The sequence below is a fragment of the Myxocyprinus asiaticus genome, chromosome 6 (assembly GCF_019703515.2).
Source record: "Myxocyprinus asiaticus isolate MX2 ecotype Aquarium Trade chromosome 6, UBuf_Myxa_2, whole genome shotgun sequence".
Lineage (NCBI taxonomy): Eukaryota > Metazoa > Chordata > Actinopteri > Cypriniformes > Catostomidae > Myxocyprinus > Myxocyprinus asiaticus.
This window is the reverse complement of record NC_059349.1, coordinates 40,440,646-40,462,357: the sequence shown is the minus strand read 5'-3', so window position 1 is coordinate 40,462,357 and position 21,712 is coordinate 40,440,646. Positions and strand designations below refer to the sequence as shown.

Genomic DNA, 21,712 nt, shown 5'->3' with positions numbered 1-21,712 from the left:
TGAATTAACTGAGTTTTTAGATTTGCACATGGCTTGTAAGGCAATACATTTTAATGTTTGCATTACATAACCAACTACATTAGAAGCTGGTTCAAGTGTGATTATATTGTGCGGTAACTCAACCAATAGAGAGTTGCACTTGCAATGCAAAAAAAAAAAAAACAAAGTCCCGAAGAGCGCCACAGTCGACACATGAGTCAAAAGTGTCATAGCACAAGATAATTATGTAGTTGCTTATGCAATTGCGTTTTTCATGTCACATTTTGCTTTTTATAACACTGTCGGTTAGGTTTAGGTTTAAGGTTTAGGATAAGGAGGTTGGCTTTGTTGATTTAAAACGTGCTCAAAAGAGCATTAACCTTAAACAAAAAATCACTTTTAGCACCACTTAGTGGACATTTCACCTAGGAACTGCCGTGATATGTACAGCATAATGAGCTACGTGGCATAATTTTGCAAAAATGTTACTAGTGTCATGTTATTATCAGGAGATAAGGCTCACAATTTTGGTACCGTTTTGGGTCATCACTTGAATATTGAATGTAAAATCCAGGTCCTTCTGTATTATTTGCATTTAGCATTGCATTTTTTCTGCGCTGTTCTTGACCCAATCAGAACAAACCTGCAACCCATTTCTGGGTCACACCCCACCAGTTCAGAACCACTGGTGTAGCTTACACATTGGTTCCAGTGGAGGTGGGCTACCCCGTGAATATTTTGTCCTGGGGCCTGTGAATGTGATGGCCCTTTAATGACCAATAAATAAGAACCATCAAACCATCATTTCCCACTCTTATTGCTTGAAATGCATGATAGTAAACCCTCTCAGCTTTTTATTTTGTGTGATGATGGGGTGCTGATAAAAACTGAGACATATAGTGAGGGAGGGGAGATAAAAAGAAAAAAAAAGCTAAGATTTAAGCATATGGTGATCAGAGTTAAAATACTGTAAGACACATAGTAAACCGTGTAAAGCCTTTGCATATTATTACAGTGCTTTAGATGTCACATTAACAGCAGGAAGCACTGCTCATTTTGTGTTCTCTGTGCAGTAACACTACTCTGCTCTTCCATGATATACTATATTGCTGTTGTTCTCATATGGGTTGCACATCTGTTTTAACAGGGTAGCAAACAGAAGGGCAAAAATGCAATGCTAAATGAAAATAACAAAATGCACATAACCATATAATCATGCATAGTTGGTATAGCAAAATGAATAGGCTTGTTGTGTTGTATTGTACTGTATATTGTTTTGTGGCGTTATCACTTGCTAACCTGTGCCGTGTCATGTTGTTTGGTGCTATCTTTAATGATGTTTTGTTGTATAGTGACGTCTGAGTCTCTGACACAGCAGATTTTCTATTATCGTGGCTTTTCATGTGCTAATCAGCTCCTCTGAAAGCACTGCAGTCAGAAAGTTTATGCACATCTTAACCAAGTCAACAAAATTGTCAGTGAAGTGCATGCCTTAGATGAAATATGAGACAAGTGATGTTTGAAGAAAACAAACAAAAAAATAAATGTCACTTATGAGCAAAATATTTTTATTGGGTGTCAGTCTTTCCAAGTTATGCAAAAAGTATGAAGATATCATTTAACTGTGTATTTAGGATAAAAAAAGCCTTAGCATGACAAAGGATTCTGACTTTGTATTTCAAAAATGTTAAAAATGTAATTTCTATCACTGTCATTTCCACCACAGAATTGCATTAACCTTTTTACAGGTACGTTCCATTTTTCTGAGTGTCACCCCCTGGCGTGAGTTTTTTTACGTGCTTGAAATTAAATGTAACAACATGTAACCTTCTAAATTCCATCCTGGCACAACAAGCCAGTCACAAGGTATCTTGTAGTCACGTGGCACTTCACAGCTGGCGCACCAGGAGGACAGAATGTAGGTGAGTAAACTAGGTCACATTTAGCTTTATTTTCAATTCAAAACCTCTGAAAATTTTAAATATCTATAAGCTACAATAAACATATTAACCAACAGTTTATGTCGCCATTATTTTCACTTTACTTGAGCCTTGCATTTCGCTGGTTCGTGGAGTTTTACAGCCGACGCACACGGGAGGACTAAACATTGGTGAGTACATTTTAAGCTTAATTTTCTCTTCAAAACATGCACAGACTATAATAGACGCATGACTTAAAGATGCTTGTCCTACATATCCAGTCTTGTAATTCGTTATGACATTAGTTTAGTCATACTGTGCAATGTCATCATGTCCTTTCACTGATAATCAATTTGGCTATGCTCTGCTCAGCACATTGCAGCATTCATTACTGTTTATTTTGTTGTGTTCACTCATGCTCACTTTGATGAAAAGCTATTGTTTTAGGATTTAATAGGACATATTTTTCAGCTAAAGTTATGGTAGGATTGCATTGGTATTGATAATAGAATTGAACATAATAGTACAGCAATGAAGCCAGACATTGTCTTTATTCACAATTAGCTGCTCATATGTTTCACCATTCAGGGAAAAATCCTTTGTGATGTAAAATATCATACAGCATTGCTTTGTTAGAGACATATGTGAATTCAGTGTTATTACCATATAGCATTGCTTTGTTAGAGACATTTGTGAATTCATTGTTATTAAAATAATGGTAAAGAATTTTCATAAATGATTTCAGTAAATCAAATATGACATTTGTATTACATTTATCAATAACAATAAAATATGATGACAGTAAGTAAATAATATGAATAAATAATAACATTGCCTTCTCTTTTGAAGTCTCAATAAGGCTTCAGGATGTGGTACTTCACAAAAACATGGGCTAACACAAAAGGGAGTGTTGGACTGCTCTCATGTACTTGGTGAGTATTACTTTACTACTCTGCTTTCTCTCTGATCATTTTGCAGGTGATCCTCATCCTATTTGCCCCCACATTCCCACAGGCCCCGTAACATTGCTGGGAGAATGTGGGACTGGTATACCAGTATCCCTCCTCACATAAGGCAGTGGTAAGATCATTACATCATACATAGAGATACCAAGCCATAATGGTGAATGCCTGTGGTGGATCCAATATATATGAGTGTGTGGTGCTCCTCAAAGCATGGAGTAACACACAAGGGAGTGTTGCATGGCACACACATGTATTTTGTAAGGTGGCTCTCCTTTGTCTTCCATGTGCTGGAGAGACAGACCTTGCAGTGCCACCTGGTTCTGCTGCCCTGGGAAATGGTTTGAGGAACTTCAGAGGGGAAATGCCTGGCTGTCAGGGATTGTCTGAGGCAGGACGGCCCCCACTGCACCAGTACCGTGGTGAACTGTGCTCCTCAAGCAGCCCTCTCATCAGGTTGATCCTGAATTAAAGGGAATCAGTGGCATGTCCTAACTGATAGTAAGGGGCCAATAAAGCAATGACGATGGACCCAGAGATCCCAAGTCCCTTGTAGTGGTGGATGTCAGTGGTGGATCCTGTGTAGACTATCATATCCTGCACGTAACCAGTGAGTACATCACACAAAACAAAAAACTTGACCCCAAATCTATGCCTCTTTACTGGTATGAACTGTCGGAACGCCAGCCTGCCCTTCCACTTCATTAGTGACTCATCCACACAGAGATCCTTGAATGGCACAAAGATGTTATGAAACAAGGAAGTGACGGCTGTAAATATTTTTCTTGTTTTATGCAGGGGATCGCTGAAACAGGCACCAGCACTGCAGCTAAAGTGCAGGCAATGGAGGAGGAGGAGGAAGCGGTCTTGGGAGAACAAGGACCCAAAAAATGGGGTCTGAAGCATGGGGTCTGTGCTCCAGTACTCACGGAGTGAGTTCTTTTTCACAATTCCCATAAGGACAACTGTCACAAAAAAGGAGTACATCTTATTGATATTAGTCAGAACCCACTTTGCCAGCTTTCCTTTCACTCCAGGTGGTGTTTTCTTCAGCTGCTCTGAAGCATAGTGGTTTGTTTCTCCTCAACAAGCTCCTCTGTCATAAACATTTTAAAACACTGGACCTATGTGGGGGATGCAGGTGGGGTCTGAAAAAAAAAACAAAAAACCTGAGGTCCAGGAGGGGTACAATTGCTTGTAACCCTCCAGATGGAAGAGCTTACCTCCTCCACCTCCCTTGGTGTAGTGTGTGCAGGCGTAGGAGCAGTGGCTGAGGCATCTTCATCCTCAGCATCAAGGGCTTGGAGGTTGGGGGTATCTCCTCATCTGTGTCACTTTTCTCATTGTCAAAATCTCTCTCCTCCTCATCAGAATTAAAAATGATTTCTCTGATCTCCTCTGTAAATTGCTTTCTTTTTAAAGCAGACATCTTTTTCTGTGGCAATTGTGTAAATAAAACTGTAAATAAAACAAATTAACTCAAGTTGCATGTGTAAAATAGATGACGAGCTCCGATGTGAGTCTGAGGTAAAACTGACGTGCCGTGATGTCACTTGTCACCGGGGAAAAGGGAAGACTAGTGATAGGCTATGGCCATAGCAATGAATTATTATTCTTTTTTTTATTGCAGTGCAGACTTCAGAGTCCAGGGACAGTCTAATAATATATGTTTGTACACAGATTTAAAATAATTAATATTAAAAATAATTAGCAACATAATATGTTTCATGTAAATAAAACATTGCATTTGAAAGGTGATTGTTTTTCTCGCTATTGTCATAGATGCGAGTGAGTAGATATGCACTGGAAACTTGTATTCTAATACTTCTGTGTTTATTTGAATACAATAAACATATCCTGTGGTTGAAAAGGCTATTCGAGCAGCTGTTTTAGACATAAATGACAAGTGCTTCACCAGTCACTATAGCAACGGCAGCTATACAGCAATGCGAAAGCAGATTTGGTGTGTTTCTCATCTAGTTTTGCCACTGTTATACACAATGTGTGGATATGAACAGTAAATGTGTGTTCTTCTGTTTGTTTGAATGCATGTAACATAAAATAAACATTTCCTGTTGGAGAAAAGACTGTTCGAGCAGCTGTTTTAGACATATAAATGACAGGCGCTTAGCCAGTCACTCTCTGTGGCATGCAATGGCAGCTTTGCAGTGCGAAAGCAGATTTGAATCTTGATGACGTCAGACAAAAACATTCTAATCACACGGGTGTGATCGTACGCCCCAAAGACCACTCTGGAATGATCACACTGGTTTGATTGTATGTGTCAAATGACAAATTTCCCATGGTGCATGTACTGTACATACACTGTTGGACATTGTTAGTAGACAAAACAAACAAACAAACAAACAAACAAACAAACAAAAACGTTCTCAGTGCTAGAAGTGCCCGAAGTTGAAGAAACAACCGTATTCTCTTATTGTAATGGACTTAGTGCCTGTAATGTATTCTTTTTTTTCTATAACAAAATTGTTTTGTTGTATTAGATTAAACACATTTTTTAAAAACCAGTAAACCAATTGTGTCTCTACACAATTAAAATCATTAAATACTTCATGAATTAACTAATTAAAACTCTTGTTTAGGAGCTACAAAAGCTCTGCCCTATTGGTTACTGCATGTGCTCTGATACACTGAGCCATGATGCTCATACAGGCAATATAAGTTCAGATAATACACACATATTTTACACACTATAGGAGCTTTTGTTATGTTGATGAGAATGTTTTCCCATTAAGCATGGTACTCACTGTACTGTGGTGGTTATGTGAAGTTTGCGCAGACCAGGAGTGGGAAACTGACGAGAGTTGATGTAGGAGACTTTTGTCATTGCCATGTTAATGCTCTCCAAGTCATCTGCATCCATCACAAGCACTGACTGAGCTGGGTTAAAGTGGAACTAAGAGGGATCAAGAGAGTTTGAGAGACATTTTCATAATCATGAGAAAAAATGTAAAAGCAAGGCAGAGAATGAACAAGTCAACACATATACATATAAATGATTAAATGTTGTCTGTGGATTGACTGATGTCAAAGGATTCTTGAATTAATTTGGTGGACATTATAGAGATGGGCAAAGAACAGCCTATCTCTCCACTGAAAGGCTTTGCATATCTGTGTGTGTGGATGTTTGTGTGTGAAAGGAAATGTGCCACATATGCTTGTGTGTATGTACTGTACCTTTATGCCTTTGCCTAGACTCTCAAGAGAGCTGATGTCCAGACCCTCCTTACAGGCCTGTAAGCAGGAGATCACCTTTTGGGTTGCAATCTTCCCTGGTCGGATTGTCAGGCCTGAGAGACCTCCACGGAAATACTGTGTAAATCGCGGAGTGGTCACCTCTCCTCCTATAAACACATGCACATGCACACATACACACAAACAAATATTTTCATGTCTCCATCTGGCCGATTTTTTAAGACAGTGAAGACACATCCTTCGATGCCTATGATAACCTGCAATCCCATGAGTGTGATTTATCTAAAGAACAACAATGGCACCTGAGAGAGTGGTTGAAAGAAGTTTATAAATCAACTTACGATTCAATTTCTACCAGTAAATAAGCATTGTACTCATTAAATATTTGCTTGGTTTTCTCTAAAGCCCACTTAAATTTGTTCTAGATCATCAAACATGATGTAATGGCCTCGGAAGTCAGTCTGAAAGCAGTTTACTTTAAAGGTACCTTCATGCAAAAATGAGAGATAGACAGAGAAAGGCCTTTTCCCTTTAATACATGTTTTTTTCCCTCCCTTATGGCTGACTGTTGTGCTGGAAGATTTGGAGAGCCAAATGGCTCCAGATGGACCCAGCACTGTCACTCTTACAGCCTCACAACGAGGGTCTGTGCTTCCAATGCTTAATTGCTTATGATTTTTAAATTATTTAGATGACAGATGTTATCAATTAAATGTCATTCCACAGATGAAACAGCACAGGAACATTTGCATTATCGCTTTTGCTCCCCCTAAAGGACGAACACACTAATGAGACTGTAGCCTTCACATGGGATATAAGAGTTTTCACTGCCATTTCTATCTGTATTGATCAATGGTGGCCTGACAGACAATACTAACAAACAGAACAGCCCGGCAGACCAACGCTCAGTTACAACCTTACATATAAATAAGCACATCTGATCTCTCATTATAAAAAAAAAAATTAAAAAATTAAAAAATAAATAGATAATGTATGTTACAAGTGAGAAGGAGCACCACGTAATTACCTTATTTCTCACCCATTAAAACGCTTATTATATAAAAGGTTATTTTCTGTTTTTCCTCTATTTTTTTAATTCAACAAGGCATAATTTTCACATATTTTAAAATGCAGAAAATGCAAAAATTTGATTCATTTGCAGCAAAAATAAGGTTGTTTAAAACTTTAATGACAATGTAATAACAATATAACAACATACAATCTGATCTGTCATTAAAACTAAAAAATAGTTTTGTCACAAGCGAGAAGATGCACCATAGTAATGGCCTTATTTCAAGCCCATTAAAACAATTATGGGACAGTTTTAGGGCATATTTTCCTTTGTGTTTCTACTAATAATGTTTCTTTTGCAATAGTAAGGCATAATTCTCGAATCTTTTAAAATAAAATTCCTCTGATGCAAAAATAAGGTGTTTAAGACATTAATTACAATTAATTATATAACAAAAAAGCAATAACCTTGTAGTAACTATTTAATAGCATGTAACAACTATGTAACAACTTACATGTTAAAAAATGCTTCTACCATTGCAATACATAAACTCTAGAAAAAAGTGTAAGATAACCCTATTTGATGTCGTGAAGACAATGGCCATTAAACCATATTTCTACCTCTAAAAATACAATGATCTCAATTTGCTCCGAACAAATACCATCCACAGTTTCCATTATGAGGTGTCTTGTCATTACATCGTTGATTGTGCAGAGAGAAAAAGGAGGGAGTGCATGAAGCAATCTCACCCACTAATAGCTTGAAAAGTTATCAGTTGCGGTTTAGCGGAGCTTAGACCGGTTTCATTGGATTGTAATAGCAAGTGAACTTGTCTTCTATTCAGGGTCTCTTAATCCCCTCTACGGGCCTCTTCTGAAATCACGATTCAAAGCCAGAACAGAAGGGGGAATAATCCGCAATCAGCACGGATGAAAAGAAATCTAAATGGCGTTGATGATTTGGAGCTTAGGACCTCGTTGCAAAAAACAACGTTTTAGCCTTGTCTCCATTCTTTCATCACCTGATTTAATTATTTTGCTCATGAAAGTGATGTTAAGGACAGTCTCTCTATTCAAATGCGGTCATTGGCTCTATTTCAAACATCTGAAATTGGCAGGCTGTGTTTCTTTTTTTGATGTTTTCACACCCGAGTCTCTTTGATTAAATGAGGAATCAGGGTAGCCTGGGGCCAAACACATAGCCTCCCTCTTGCTATTCAAACCACCAGTGCCGAGCTCTCACTGTCATATCAATAATGTAGATAACTTTTAGTCACACCCTCTCTTAAGTCTGAGGATATCTTAAAAGCTGTGGATGCTAAATCGTCCCTCCTGTGCCTGGGCTGCCAAATAGACAATTATGCATCTCTTTCATTTTATTGATCCACCCCTTTTAAAGGTGTAATCGAAACAATAGGTCTCACCTTGCCAGCAGGCACCTACAGTAAGCTGTACATCGATCTCAGAAGGGTGGATGGGCCAGTCATCTGTCACAAGGTAGGGTTCATATGTCACTCCATCTACGAAGAGCGTCACAGAAGGAAACTCCACATTGATGACGTAGTAATGCCATTCTTTATCACAGATCTGGAAATGACAAATAAATGGAAAAAAGTTAAAGTTCAAAGACAGATAGGACACAGTTGTTTAACTTACATATAGATTGATGTCAATCAAGCTCATCCATTTCTTTATGGACCTTAATTTTTGCACTGGGACACTGTCACAGAAAAGGCATGCCCCATTCAACTAAAATGTTTGTCTAAGGAGACTGCATTTCTTTATGCTTTATATTATTAACCTGCTAGTAATGAGTGTAGCTTAAATAGCCAATTCCATTAATTAGAAGGTGGTGCCTACATACTTTTGGTCATATAATGTATGTTCTTGGCTGAATGACATGTGCTCTTCAAACCAAGCAACTGATATGCTGTAAGAAAACATTGTTATTGTATTACATCTCGAGATGATCAATGTGAGTCTCACATTCACTTGTCTCTAATGAAACAGAAATTTTACTTAATTTGCCTTCATTAGCTCTGCTATTTATCACTTGTGATATTGTCATATTGCATTAAGTATAATTATGATCCCACCCTAATTATAGGGAGAAAGATTTACAAGTGCAAGAAATATACATTTGCTTTAAATATCAATGCCAACAGATCAACGCTATACTGTAACTATAACAACTATAATTATAAAGTTAATTCTTAATTTTTTCTTGTATGTTCTTGTACATGACACAGTCAGTTAACAACCATAGGTATTTTCAAAGAAAAGTCTAAAAAAGAAACAATTTGTTGGAAAATAAATTCCAACTTTTGTGATTCTAAGAGCCATTGCTTCAAATAATTCAACACAATGGTGAAAACGGTAATAAATACCCTGACCACATTTAATTGCTTTGCCTTTTCAAACTATAACAACTATGGTGCCAACGAGTTTCAGTTTTTTGGAGAGAGGACAAGAAATGTTGGGGAGGAGAGAGGGGAGCAGATCGGAAAATGGCACTGGCTGAACTCAAACTCAATTTGTCCATATGAGCACCAAGGCTCAACATGCCCACAAGTCCAATGCTCCGTCACGTTGTAATTTGTAAGAAAGACTGTTCACAACAGATACTGCGTTTTAACATCCGTTTCGGGTGGGATCTGATCCCAAGTGGATAGCACTATTGTAAAAGTGGTCAAAATGTTTTGTGATCGAATCACTCATCACATTAAGATATAATCGAAAACATATGGTGACCACAAAACATTTGTAGTGTAAACACTAATCTGTTCTGATGATCATTAATTGCCCTAAAACAAGGTATATTAAACTTTCTCAGTTATGTGTGGCTTTAAATGAAAATAATAGTATATCCAAAAAGTTTAAAGAAGCCCATGAATAGACATGCACAAAATGTCACAGAAATTCTCAGTTTTGCCTGATACAGTATCTGCATGCAATATCACAGCGTATGTGAAGTATATATTAAGTTCAGTTACTATATCATAACAATATAAGCATAAGCATTCTGCTCAAAAAGTCACATTTAAGAAGAGAATACATTTGAAAGAGGGCTATATTTGGAGGCAACAGTATGCCAAATTTTAGTACCTTTTGCGCTTCATCAATATGCAGTAACACACTACATTGAAGGATTTTTCACTAAGAATTACTGATGAATGAGACATTAAAAAAAAAAAAAAAAAAAAAAAAAAAATCAATGAAATCCTAATTATGTAATCAACCATGAGTAACACTGCCACCTGCTCATATTTACATGGAAATGTGTTATATTCATCTGTGCAGAAATAACATCTAAGATCATTTGCTAGTATACTGCAGAAAACATGCATACAGTATGCATACTTAGACACATGTGCAATCATGGTGAGAACAATATGGTGTGTAAGAAACCTGGCTGGATGTTGCTGAACTGCTGCAGAGGGGAGTTAAAGGAGAGATCCGGGTCTCCAGAGAGAAGCTCTCTCCCTGTATTACTGCAGCCCCTGGGGACAAGTCTCTCTCTAGATCTCTCTCCCTCTCTTTCTTTTATCTCTCGTTTTCTAGAATAGAATTTCTGTAGATTTTCTAGAATATATCTCAATCTCACTGTTCTCTTCAAAATCTCTATTTTTCTTATTTATTTCTGCAGCAGTCTCAGTCTATCTATGCGCATAAACTTTTCTGTCCTTTTCAATGTCACAACACACACAAGTGCCTGCAAAAACCACTGACAACATGAATACCATTCAGTCTCTTGTTTGTGCACTCATTTTTGCAACTGTGACATTGAGAAGCAGTCTGGGATATTAGGATATGAGAGTATCATAAACTTCTTTCTATGACACCTTTGGCTAATGTGTCAACTTGTGAGCTCAACAGGACTCATACCCCGATACTTTGCATCGCATTCGCAAGTGCATTGCCCTTTCATTTGAGCTACCATGCAATCTGGTCACATTTGAACAAGCTTGGTTATGTAATGCAAATGTAATGCAAAGGTTTACATATATGTATCACCTCACAAGTCATGCACTGCAGTAAAAGTGTTTTGATGTCATAAGCTATTATTGTGTGACGAACAGGGTGAAACGTGTTTATGAATTGATGATCTGCCGTTTTACTTGTGATGTGTGTGAGGAAATAAAGGTCATTGATGTTGTAGCATCTCTAGTGTTTATTTCAACAGGAAACTGCCATGATACGTACATCTATCCACATTCAAAAACATTTAGCAAAAAGTAACGCTATTCTATGAGACCAGGTTCATAGAATTCCTAGGTTTTATGTCTATCCCTTCCAAGGAGTGCAGGGGCCATCTTTGCCATTTAATTCCTAAGGCCATAACTGGGGAAGTTTAAAAAAAAAAAAAGAAAAAAAAAAAGAAAGAAAAATAGTACATTTTGTAAGGGCTAGTTTAAAGTGGTCTTGACATAGTATTTTTTTTATAATTTTGTTATCTTTCCTGAGGTCCACTGATAATGTTAGTTAAGTTTTTTTTTTGCACCAAAACAGTCATAATTTAGTATTATATGATCATTTCCCATGTCTCTGGCCCTCTGTCTGAAACGCTCGGTTTTGGCCTAAGTGCCTCCTTAAAACTTCAACGGAAACGGCCACTGTTATGATTGGCTAAAATCACACAGCCCTTCAAATACAGCCACATTTGAAACTCAGTTGGAAGAAAATGAACCAGCTCCACAACATTAGAAAACTACATTTCAGGGTTTACATCTAACGCACACTGTTAGCACAGCAGCACTATTAACTATCAAACAGCCATGACATTTGAATGACTGATACACAAGAAATCCATGCTGATATGAGTCGAAGAAACACAATTCACGCTGAAAAAACACACATAAATAGTCTATGTAGTGAGATACATGACAACGGTCAAAGACATCTGTCTAGTCCATGCTTATATACAAAAATAATTAACAATAGCCCAGATGAGTCCCCTTTGGTGTTCAGGAATAGTTAGGCCACACTAGGCCTGTTTGTCCTGCTCTCACTCTCTGCGTACAAACTGAGCACCAGTGGGCGGGGCCAAGGATCCAATGGCGTAAAGTAGGCATTGATGTTGTTGATATAGAGGCGGTTATTAATTAATGGGCCCCAAATTATGTAGGGAAGTCGCAGAAGTAGAGAACGAGTCGTTTTTGCAGCTTGGTTTCAATAAATGCTTTTATTGCATTGGGGATAAAACTTTTAGATCTGACATTTACAGTATGCTTTTATAATAGAATGATATGTCCTTAAATGTCAAAATATCAAGAAAAAAATGTATTCCTCATGACATGACAACTTTAAGATTATGTGAGCCAAATGTAGTGAAAACAAGACAAAATTTGTAGAAGAGCAAGTGACTTTTTTTTTTTTTTTTTTTTTTTTTTTAATGATCATATGCAGCCAACTCATTACAGAGAAAGAGACTCCATAAAAAGTCTCCAAAACTGAAAATGGTTACACTTTCTAAATTGCATGAGTTTATTTTTGAAATGTCCAGTGTCACTGAAGCATGAAAACAGCAGCATTAGCACTGGTTAATTAAACAGCTCATGCAATGTCGTTCAAAAGCTGGGCTTCTGTTCTGAGTATGAAAACGAATAGCCTGCAGTATGTAAACACGCTGACACCAATTGAAGCTTGTTAATTGCAAAGTAATTGTCTGCAAGAGCCGTGAGCGATGTATGTAGATTGCAAATGTGCAAAAGTGATTATCAAATTTTGGGGGCTGGCACATCTATCAGCCAGTCACTACAGCACTGAATTTTCCACTGACATGTGTAAACACATTTAAACAGACTGAACATTCTTTCGACTGTCCAGATTCAGCCTCATTACCCGTCCATCAAGGAACAATGAACAGAACATAGCACTGCGCGAGAGCGTGCATGCTTTGCTGCTAATGAAAAACACACATGAAGCATTAATCTTGGCCTGACAGGCAATGACTTCGGCTGTTTCAGCACACAAAGGATTAAAACATGCTTGGAATATTTGGACCGTGCAGTCTCCTCCACAATCTCCATCCCTTGCTCACTCTCTCCGCTTTTGCTGCAAACATTTTTTAATCTGTTCCCTTGTCAACGAACTGCATCCATGACCTTCAGAGCAAACAAATAAATGAGAGCATGATGATAAGCCAGAGCTGGAACACAAATCACACCTAGAACTATTCATTTCTTTCCACATGCTCAACCATCATTGTGTCTTGTCGGCTGTGGGAGAGAAATGCCTCACAGGCTACGGCTGTACAGGCCTGTACCTCATTCAACATTTATGCATCATGTTTGCAGACTTGTGCTACTGCCTGAGTTAATGAAATAGATCATCCAAAAATAAAAAAAAATCTGTTATTATTGTCTCCAGTATGACTTTCACTTTCTTCTTGTGGATTTAAAAAATATATATATTTCCATACAATGACATAGTGCTCCAAAAATGACAAAAAAATTATGAAAAAAATAAATAAATTGGGGGGTGAACTATCCCTTTAAAGCTTACAATACGTCGAGACTTGGCCCTCTAACTAACAGTCTAACAACTTATATTAATGCTCTCTCACTTTCCCTGGAATAGATTCTTGTCTTTTTTTTTTTCAAAGGGAGAGAGTTAATTGAGATATTTGGGACAAATAAATGCTTACTACAGAAAATGTTAGGAGGTGGCATTTAATCAAAGAGTCCAGGGACTAACTGTGAGAGGCGCAATCCAAGGTTTTATTATTTTCTTGATTGATCTGAAGATTAAGCTTATTTTAGGTGTTGCTTTATCATTTCAATCAACTGGTATTTTAAGACCTTGTAGGAGAAATAATTTTTTCTATCTCAGGACTGGCAAAAATAAAAGTGGTGAAAAAAAGAAAGAAGTGCTTTTTCTCTCCTCTCTTTTGGAGGCATAGATACACATCTCATAATTATTGTTAGACAAAAATTTGTGCAAATAGGTAGACAGGGATAAAGCTCATGGGTACAGGGTTGAGACAGATTTTCAAATAGCAGTGGTGACTTGCATGAGGGCGATCGGAACAGTAAAGGGCATTGTTGGCAAATGATTAGAGAATTTTGTTGCTGGGCACATGCTCAGGGTGAATTCTGGCACTGCCATCCACACACCTGCATACTGGACCCAACTTCTGGAAGTGAATCTTCAAGACACCTGTGCACCAACATTCTCCCACAACCCTTATTCTCTACGACAGATGGAGCTCAGCCAGGTGCACATGACCGACTGGGACATCCCTATAGAATTAGATAAGGCGGAATTACTGGTGTGCACCTCTTATGGAGAAAGTCAATCAAAGAGACACTTTTAACAGCCCACATTTCAGATGAAAGTCTAGCCTCAGTGGGCTATCTGCTGTGCTGTCTGTGCAGGGAAGACAAACATGGCAATTTACCGATTGCAATGACAGATACAAAAACTGAAATGACAGTTCCAGAGCCAAAATGATCTGAGAGGGAATTGTGACTGATCTAGGGGGCCAGATCTAAGATATGCAGTGGGGCATGATATTGGCTGAGCCGTGGTTGCTATATATGGGGATGGAAGGCATGACTGGGGCTTTCAGAAGGCAGTCACAAATGATCAGACCCAACTGGGAGTGGGAGTTTTATATGGTATCCTCTTTTCAATCAGAGACAAGCGAACAACTGATTAAATTCAGAATAGTTCAGAAGAGTAATTCAGAAGTGAACCAATGATGTTATTTAACATTATACTATTGTTAGCTTCGTAGTCACACAAATTTATACTCATATCTACATGAGTGACCCGCAGTGTTAGGGAAGCTATTTTGAAACTTGCCAAACTACAAGCTATTTTTAATTTACAGTATATTAAACTACAGTTAAACCACATTATTGAAAAAGTAGATAAATGCACTAGGTTAATAGCAAAAAGAAGCTAAATTACTTTGTAGCATAAATTTACACTAATTACAACTATTCTAAAAGCATCCTAATTTATATAACTGAAACAAACCAATAGTGATTAACAGCATACATGGCTCTGGAATACTTGATTGTGATCAAGTATTGCATTCTGCGGTCAAATATTTTTCTATAATGACAACAATACTGTATAATTAACCTTTGTCCAAGGCAACCGATTTCCTACATAGCTATGCTAGTTTTATGTCTGAAATCACACCTTTCCTATCTGAATATGCTGCACAGCTCCTGGTCCAAGGTCTGGTCATCTGAAGACTGGTCTACTGTAATGCTCAGTTGGCCGGCCTCCAAGCTAGCATGATTAAGCCACTGCAGATGATCCAGAATGCAGCAGCATGTCTGGTCTTCAATCAGCCAATGAGGGTTCACGTCACACCACTCTTGATTTCAATTCACTGGTTACTTGTAGCTACCCGCAACACATTCAAGGCTTTGACTCTGGCCTTCAGGACAGCCTGTGGGACAGTACCCTCTTACTTCAATTCACTCCTCCAGCTCTATGTCCCAACTCGCTCTCTGTGGTCAATGAACGAGCGGTGCCTGGTGGTCCCGTTACATAAAGGCACAAACATTCACTTTCTCTGTTCCTCTGTGGTGGAATGAGCTTCAAACCTCAACACGATCTGCTGAAACAATCTCAACATTCAAGAACTAGCTGAAAAACATCTGTTTAGAGAGCACTTAACCAATTCTGAAATGTAGGTCAGAGGCCAGAGGCCAGAGCAACACCTTGAACTCTTCATCATGTTCCTCAAACCATTCCCGAACAATGTGTGTAGTGTGGCAGGGCTCATTATCTTACTGAAAGAGGCTACTGCCATCAAGGAATACCATTGCCAAATTGATGTAACATGTCAAATTGACGTCCACATGTAGGCTGGACCCAGGATTCCACAGCAAAACATTGCTCAGAGCATCACACTCCCTCCACCGGCTTGTCGTCTTCCCACAGTGCATCCTGGTGCCGTCACTTCCCAAGGTAAATGGTGCACATGTACATGGCCATCTACGTGATGTAAAAGAAAATGGGACTCAACGGACCAGGCGACCTTCCTCCACTGCTCCAAGGTCCAGTTACAATGCTCGTATGCCCATTGTAGGCACTTTTGACGGTGGACAGGGGTTATCATGAGCACTCTGACCGGTCTGCAGCTACGCAGACCCATATGCAGCAGGGTGCGATGCACTGTGTGTTGTGACACATTCCTCTTGTAACCATCATTAAAATTTTAGTAGTAGACCTTCTGTCTGTTCGGACCAGGTGGGATAGCCTTTGTTGCCCTCGCGCATCGATGAGCCTTGGGTGCCCAACACCCTGTCACCGGTTTGTGGTTGGTTTGTCCCTCCTCGGACCACTGTCGGTAGGTACTCACTACTACCAGGAGCACCCCACAAGCCTTGACGTTTCAGAGATGCTCTGAACAATTTGGCCCTTGTCAAAGTCACTCAGGTCTATACTCCTGTCCATTTCTCCTGCATATACACTGGCAGCCAAAAATTTGGAATAATGTACAGATTTTACTGTTTTGGAAGGAAATTGGTACTTTAATTCAGCAAAGTGGCATTCAGTTGATCACAAAGTATAGACAGGACATTACTGATGTAAAAAACAGCACCATCACTATTTGAAAAAAAATAATTTTTGATCAAATCTAGACAGATCCCATTTCCAGGAGCCATCGCTCCAACACCTTATCCTTAAGTACTCATGATAAATTGCTAATTTGGTATTAGGAAATCACTTGCCATTATATCAAACACTTCTGAAAGCTATTTGGTTCTTTAAATGAAACTTAACATTGTGTTTGTTTTTGAGTTGCCACATTATGCAATAGACTGGCATGTTTTAAGATCAATATTAGATAAAAAATGGCAAAAAAGAAACAGCTTTCTCTAGAAACTCATCAGTCAGTCATTGTTTTGAGGAATGAAGGCTATACAATGCTTGAAATGGCCAAAAAACTGAAGATTTCATACAAAGGTGTACACTGCAGTCTTCAAAGACAAAGGACAACTGGCTCTAACAAGGACAGAAAGAGATGTGGAAGGCCAAATGTACAACTAAACAAGAGGATAAGTACATCAAAGTCTCTAGTTTGAGAAATAGACGCATGTCCTCAGCTGACAGCTCCACTGAATTCTACCTGCTCAACACCAGTTTTATGTACAATAGAAAAGAGAAGACACAGGGGTGCAGGCCTTATGGGAAGAATTGCAAAGAAAAAGCCACTTTTGAAACAGAAAATCAAAAAGAAAAGGTGGGCAAAGAACACAGACATTGGACAACAGATAATTGGAAAAGAGTGTTATGGATCTTAACCCCATTGAGCTTTTGTGGGATCAGCTAGACTGTAAGGTGCGTGAGAACTGCCCAACAAGACAGCCACATCTATGGCAAGTGCAACAGGAAGCGTGGGGTGAGATGTCATCTGGACATGTTCAGAGTATCTGGACAAACTGACAGCTAGAATGCCAAGGATCTGCAAAACTGTCATTGCTGCACTTGGATGATTTTTTGATGAGAATTCTTTGAAGTAGTTTAAGAAGTTCTGAAAATTTTTTTTTTTCTTTTTTCAAATTGTATTATTTTTCAAATGATGTTTTTTCAAACACGTTATTAATGTCCTGACTATACATTGTGATCAGTTGAATACCACTTTGGTGAATAAAAATACCAATTTCTTTCCATAAGAGCAAAATCTGTACATTGTTCCAAGCTTTTGGCCGCCAGTGTATATACACATAAATCTTGTCTCTTTATTCTACGCTACTTTCTATACTACTCCAGACACATTGAGAATTTGGCAGTGCGATACTGCAAATATTGTTGACTTTTCAGCGACAAATTTTTTGTTATGTTCCTCATTTGTAAGTGGCTTTGAATAAAAGTGTCTGCTAAATTTCATAATGTACAGGTGCATCTCAATAAATTAGAATGTCGTGGAAAAGTTCATTTATTTCAGTAATTCAACTCAAATTGTGAAACTCGTGTATTAAATAAATTCAATGCACACAGACTGAAGTAGTTTAAGTCTTTGGTTCTTTTAATTGTGATGATTTTGGCTCACATTTAACAAAAACCCACCAATTCACTATCTCAAAAAATTAGAATACATCATAAGACCAATAAATTTTTTTTTTTTTTGTGAATTGTTGGCCTTCTGGAAAGTATGTTCATTTACTGTATATGTATTCAATACTTGGTAGGGGCTCCTTTTGCTTTAATTACTGCCTCAGTTCGGCGTGGCATGGAGGTGATCAGTTTGTGGCACTGCTGAGGTGGTATGGAAGCCCAGGTTTCTTTGACAGTGGCCTTCAGCTCATCTGCATTTTTTGGTCTCTTGTTTCTCATTTTCCTCTTGACTATACCCCATAGATTCTCTATGGGGTTCAGGTCTGGTGAGTTTGCTGGCCAGTCAAGCACACCAACACCATGGTCATTTAACCAACTTTTGGTGCTTTTGGCAGTGTGTGCAGGTGCCAAATCCTGCTGGAAAATGAAATCAGCATCTTTAAAAAGCTGGTCAGCAGAAGGAAGCATGAAGTGCTTCAAAATTTCTTGGTAAACAAGTGCAGTGACTTTGGTTTTCAAATAACACAATGGACCAACACCAGCAGATAACATTGCACCCCAAATCATCACAGACTGTGGAAACTTAACACTGGACTTCAAGCAACTTGGGCTATGAGCTTCTCCACCCTTCCTCTAGACTCTAGGACCTTGGTTTCCAAATGAAATACAAAACTTGCTCTCATCTGAAAAGAGGACTTTGGACCACTGGGCAACAGTCCAGTTCTTCTTCTCCTTAGCCCAGGTAAGACACCTCTGACATTGTCTGTGGTTCAGGAGTGGCTTAACAAGAGGAATACGACAACTGTAGCCAAATTCCTTGACACATCTGTGTGTGGTGGCTCTTGATGCCTTGACCCCAGCCTCAGTCCATTCCTTGTGAAGTTCACCCAAATTCTTGAATCGATTTTGCTTGACAATCCTCATAAGGCTGCGGTTCTCTCGGTTGGTTGTGCATCTTTTTCTTCCACACTTTTTCCTTCCACTCAACTTTCTGTTTACATGCTTGGATACAGCACTCTGTGAACAGCCAGCTTCTTTGGCAATGAATGTTTGTGGCTTACCCTCCTTGTGAAGGGTGTCAATGATTGTCTTCTGGACAACTGTTAGATCAGCAGTCTTCCCCATGATTGTGTAGCCTAGTGAACCAAACTGAGAGACCATTTTGAAGGCTCAGGAAACCTTTGCAGGTGTTTTGAGTTGATTAGCTGATTGGCATGTCACCATATTCTAATTTTTTGAGATAGTGAATTGGTGGGTTTTTGTTAAATGTGAGTCAAAATCATCACAATTAGAAGAACCAAAGACTTAAACTACTTCAGTCTGTGTGCATTGAATTTATTTAATACATGAGTTTCACAATTTGAGTTGAATTACTGAAATAAATGAACTTTTCCACGACATTCTAATTTATTGAGATGCACCTGTAAATTGGGGAGTAGTAAACTAAAAGTAGCAATGCTAGTAACTGTCGCTAGTGCTAACAATGCTAGTCATTTTCAATAGCGTGATATCTTCACAGTAGTGTAGCTTTTTCAGTAACAAGCTACATTTTCCAACAAGTAGCACTGTAGTGACACAAACCATAGGTTTTTCTTTTTTTTCATGTATGTTGTTACATAGTTTCTGTGTAATAGTGAAGTTGTAGTAATATTGCAGTAGTCACAGATGTAGTAACCACATTTATCAGAACCCATTGTTTTGATACAATTAACCATGGTTTTACTATAGTAATACTGTAGTATCCATATAGTACCCATAGTTTTACTATAATAATATTGTAGTAACCATGACTGTAGTAACCACGGCTAATTTTGTGGTTACTAATTTACTACAAATGCCATGGTTAAACTATTTGTTAGGGAATGTCACCCCAATTAAATATAAAGTGTGTATGTATTTCCACTGTATTTATTGGTTTTTGCAAGCAGACAAGTCAGATTAGTCAAAATCAGATACATCACAAGGTACATCACGCTAAATAAACTAAATAATCGGCCTTAAGCTGCCATTAGTCTTAATTAAGTATTAGAAATCATGGAAAAAGAGACAGTCTAACAGACAACAAGTATATCAATAAACTGAAAACAAAACACCCGGTCACAAATAATCGAATACAAAAATATATTTTTTTGAAGTGACTTCGGAACAAGGCATATTGCCTAAGAATAAACACATGCAAACCTTAAATAATGAAATGGGAATGTCAAATAATAAACTCAATTAAGGCAGAAAATAACATCAGTGTAGAAAATGAGGTAATTTACATTGTCCTCTCACGCTTTTTGCATGTACTACATGCACATGGCCTTATTTCTTCTCACAATGTGTGGGTTTTAAGTGGCACTGCAGAGGTAGGGAAATGGAATTGTCACTCTTCATTGTGTTGTACCTTTATAGATCTCATTTTGTTACTTGCTATACTGTATGTTGAAAACAGAGAGGCACTCAAGTTTGATTCCAAATAGGAAAGTCCCATTTTTGCGGTCCCTTGTTGTGGTAATTTGACTCATTAAAAGACTTAAGTATTGCTTAAGTGATAATCGGTGTCAGGGAGTAACCTAAAAGTAGTAATTCTACTAATTTAACTACATTAATCGGAAACATGACAGTGGCTCTGCTGTTTTCAAAACCATTGTTTTTTTAAGTGACAGCTTAGTGATTGGTCAACTGGTAGCAGGAAGTTAGTAAATCGATTTGCTTCAGAACACATTCATTAATCGACTTGAGTCGTGTGGATTACTTTTATGCTGCCTAAATATGCCTTTTGGACCATCAAACAGCCAACAGCATCATGGCACTCTTTCACTTTCGTTGTAAGGACAAACAGAGCTGAAATGTGCTTATAAAACTCTTCATTTCAGTTCTGCTGAGGAAGGAAAGACATACACATCTGGGATGGCTTAAAGGTGAGTAAATTATGAGAGAATGATCATTTTTGGGTGAACTAATCTTTTAATTTTAGGGAATCTGTTTGTTCAGACATTTTGTTTAAATTAACTGGTTCTAAAAAATTATCAACTGACTTAATTGTGTCATCACTCCGTAGTGTTCCCAAAAGACCCAGCACTGCATTTAACATGTTTGTTTGATTTTTCTTCTTCTTCTTTTTTGCTTTAAAGATTATATATTTATAAAGGATAATATACCTCAAATGTAAAATGCATTAGGTATTATCAATGTTATGGATTAGGAATAACACATAGTCAGATGGTCATTATCTCAAAATAAACCCACACAGGGTGAAAAGATGTGACACTTATAACACTGCCACTTACCAAATAAATAAATGTACATAAAATATTGATTTGAAGAAAGACACAATGAGTGGTACGAGACACAGAAGCTAGAAGCTACTTGTGACTTCAAATAGATAAACTACAGTCAAGTTGCTCTTTTTAAATAGTTAGCTACACTACAAGCTACTAACAAAATTTGCTTACTACATTGAAGCAAAAAAAGAAACATCCCTTTTTCAGGACACTGTAATTTAAAGATAATTTTGTAAAAATACAAATAACTTTACAGATCTTTATTGTAAAGGGTTTAAACAATGTTTTCCATGCTTGTTCAATGAACCATAAACAATTAATGAACATGCAC

General features: G+C 38.0%; 1 protein-coding gene across 1 annotated transcript in view; it reads right to left on the bottom strand.

Annotated features, from left to right (window-relative positions):
- The window catches only part of LOC127442322 (calsyntenin-2-like), a 390,092-nt gene that overhangs the window by 22,078 nt on the left and 346,302 nt on the right, over positions 1-21,712 (bottom strand). The window contains exons 9-11 of the mRNA XM_051700250.1: positions 8,512-8,674; positions 6,059-6,225; positions 5,629-5,777 (exon numbers count right to left, since the gene is read on the bottom strand). Coding sequence (XP_051556210.1) covers positions 5,629-5,777; positions 6,059-6,225; positions 8,512-8,674 — 479 coding nt within the window. The remainder of the gene's footprint in view (positions 1-5,628; positions 5,778-6,058; positions 6,226-8,511; positions 8,675-21,712) is intronic.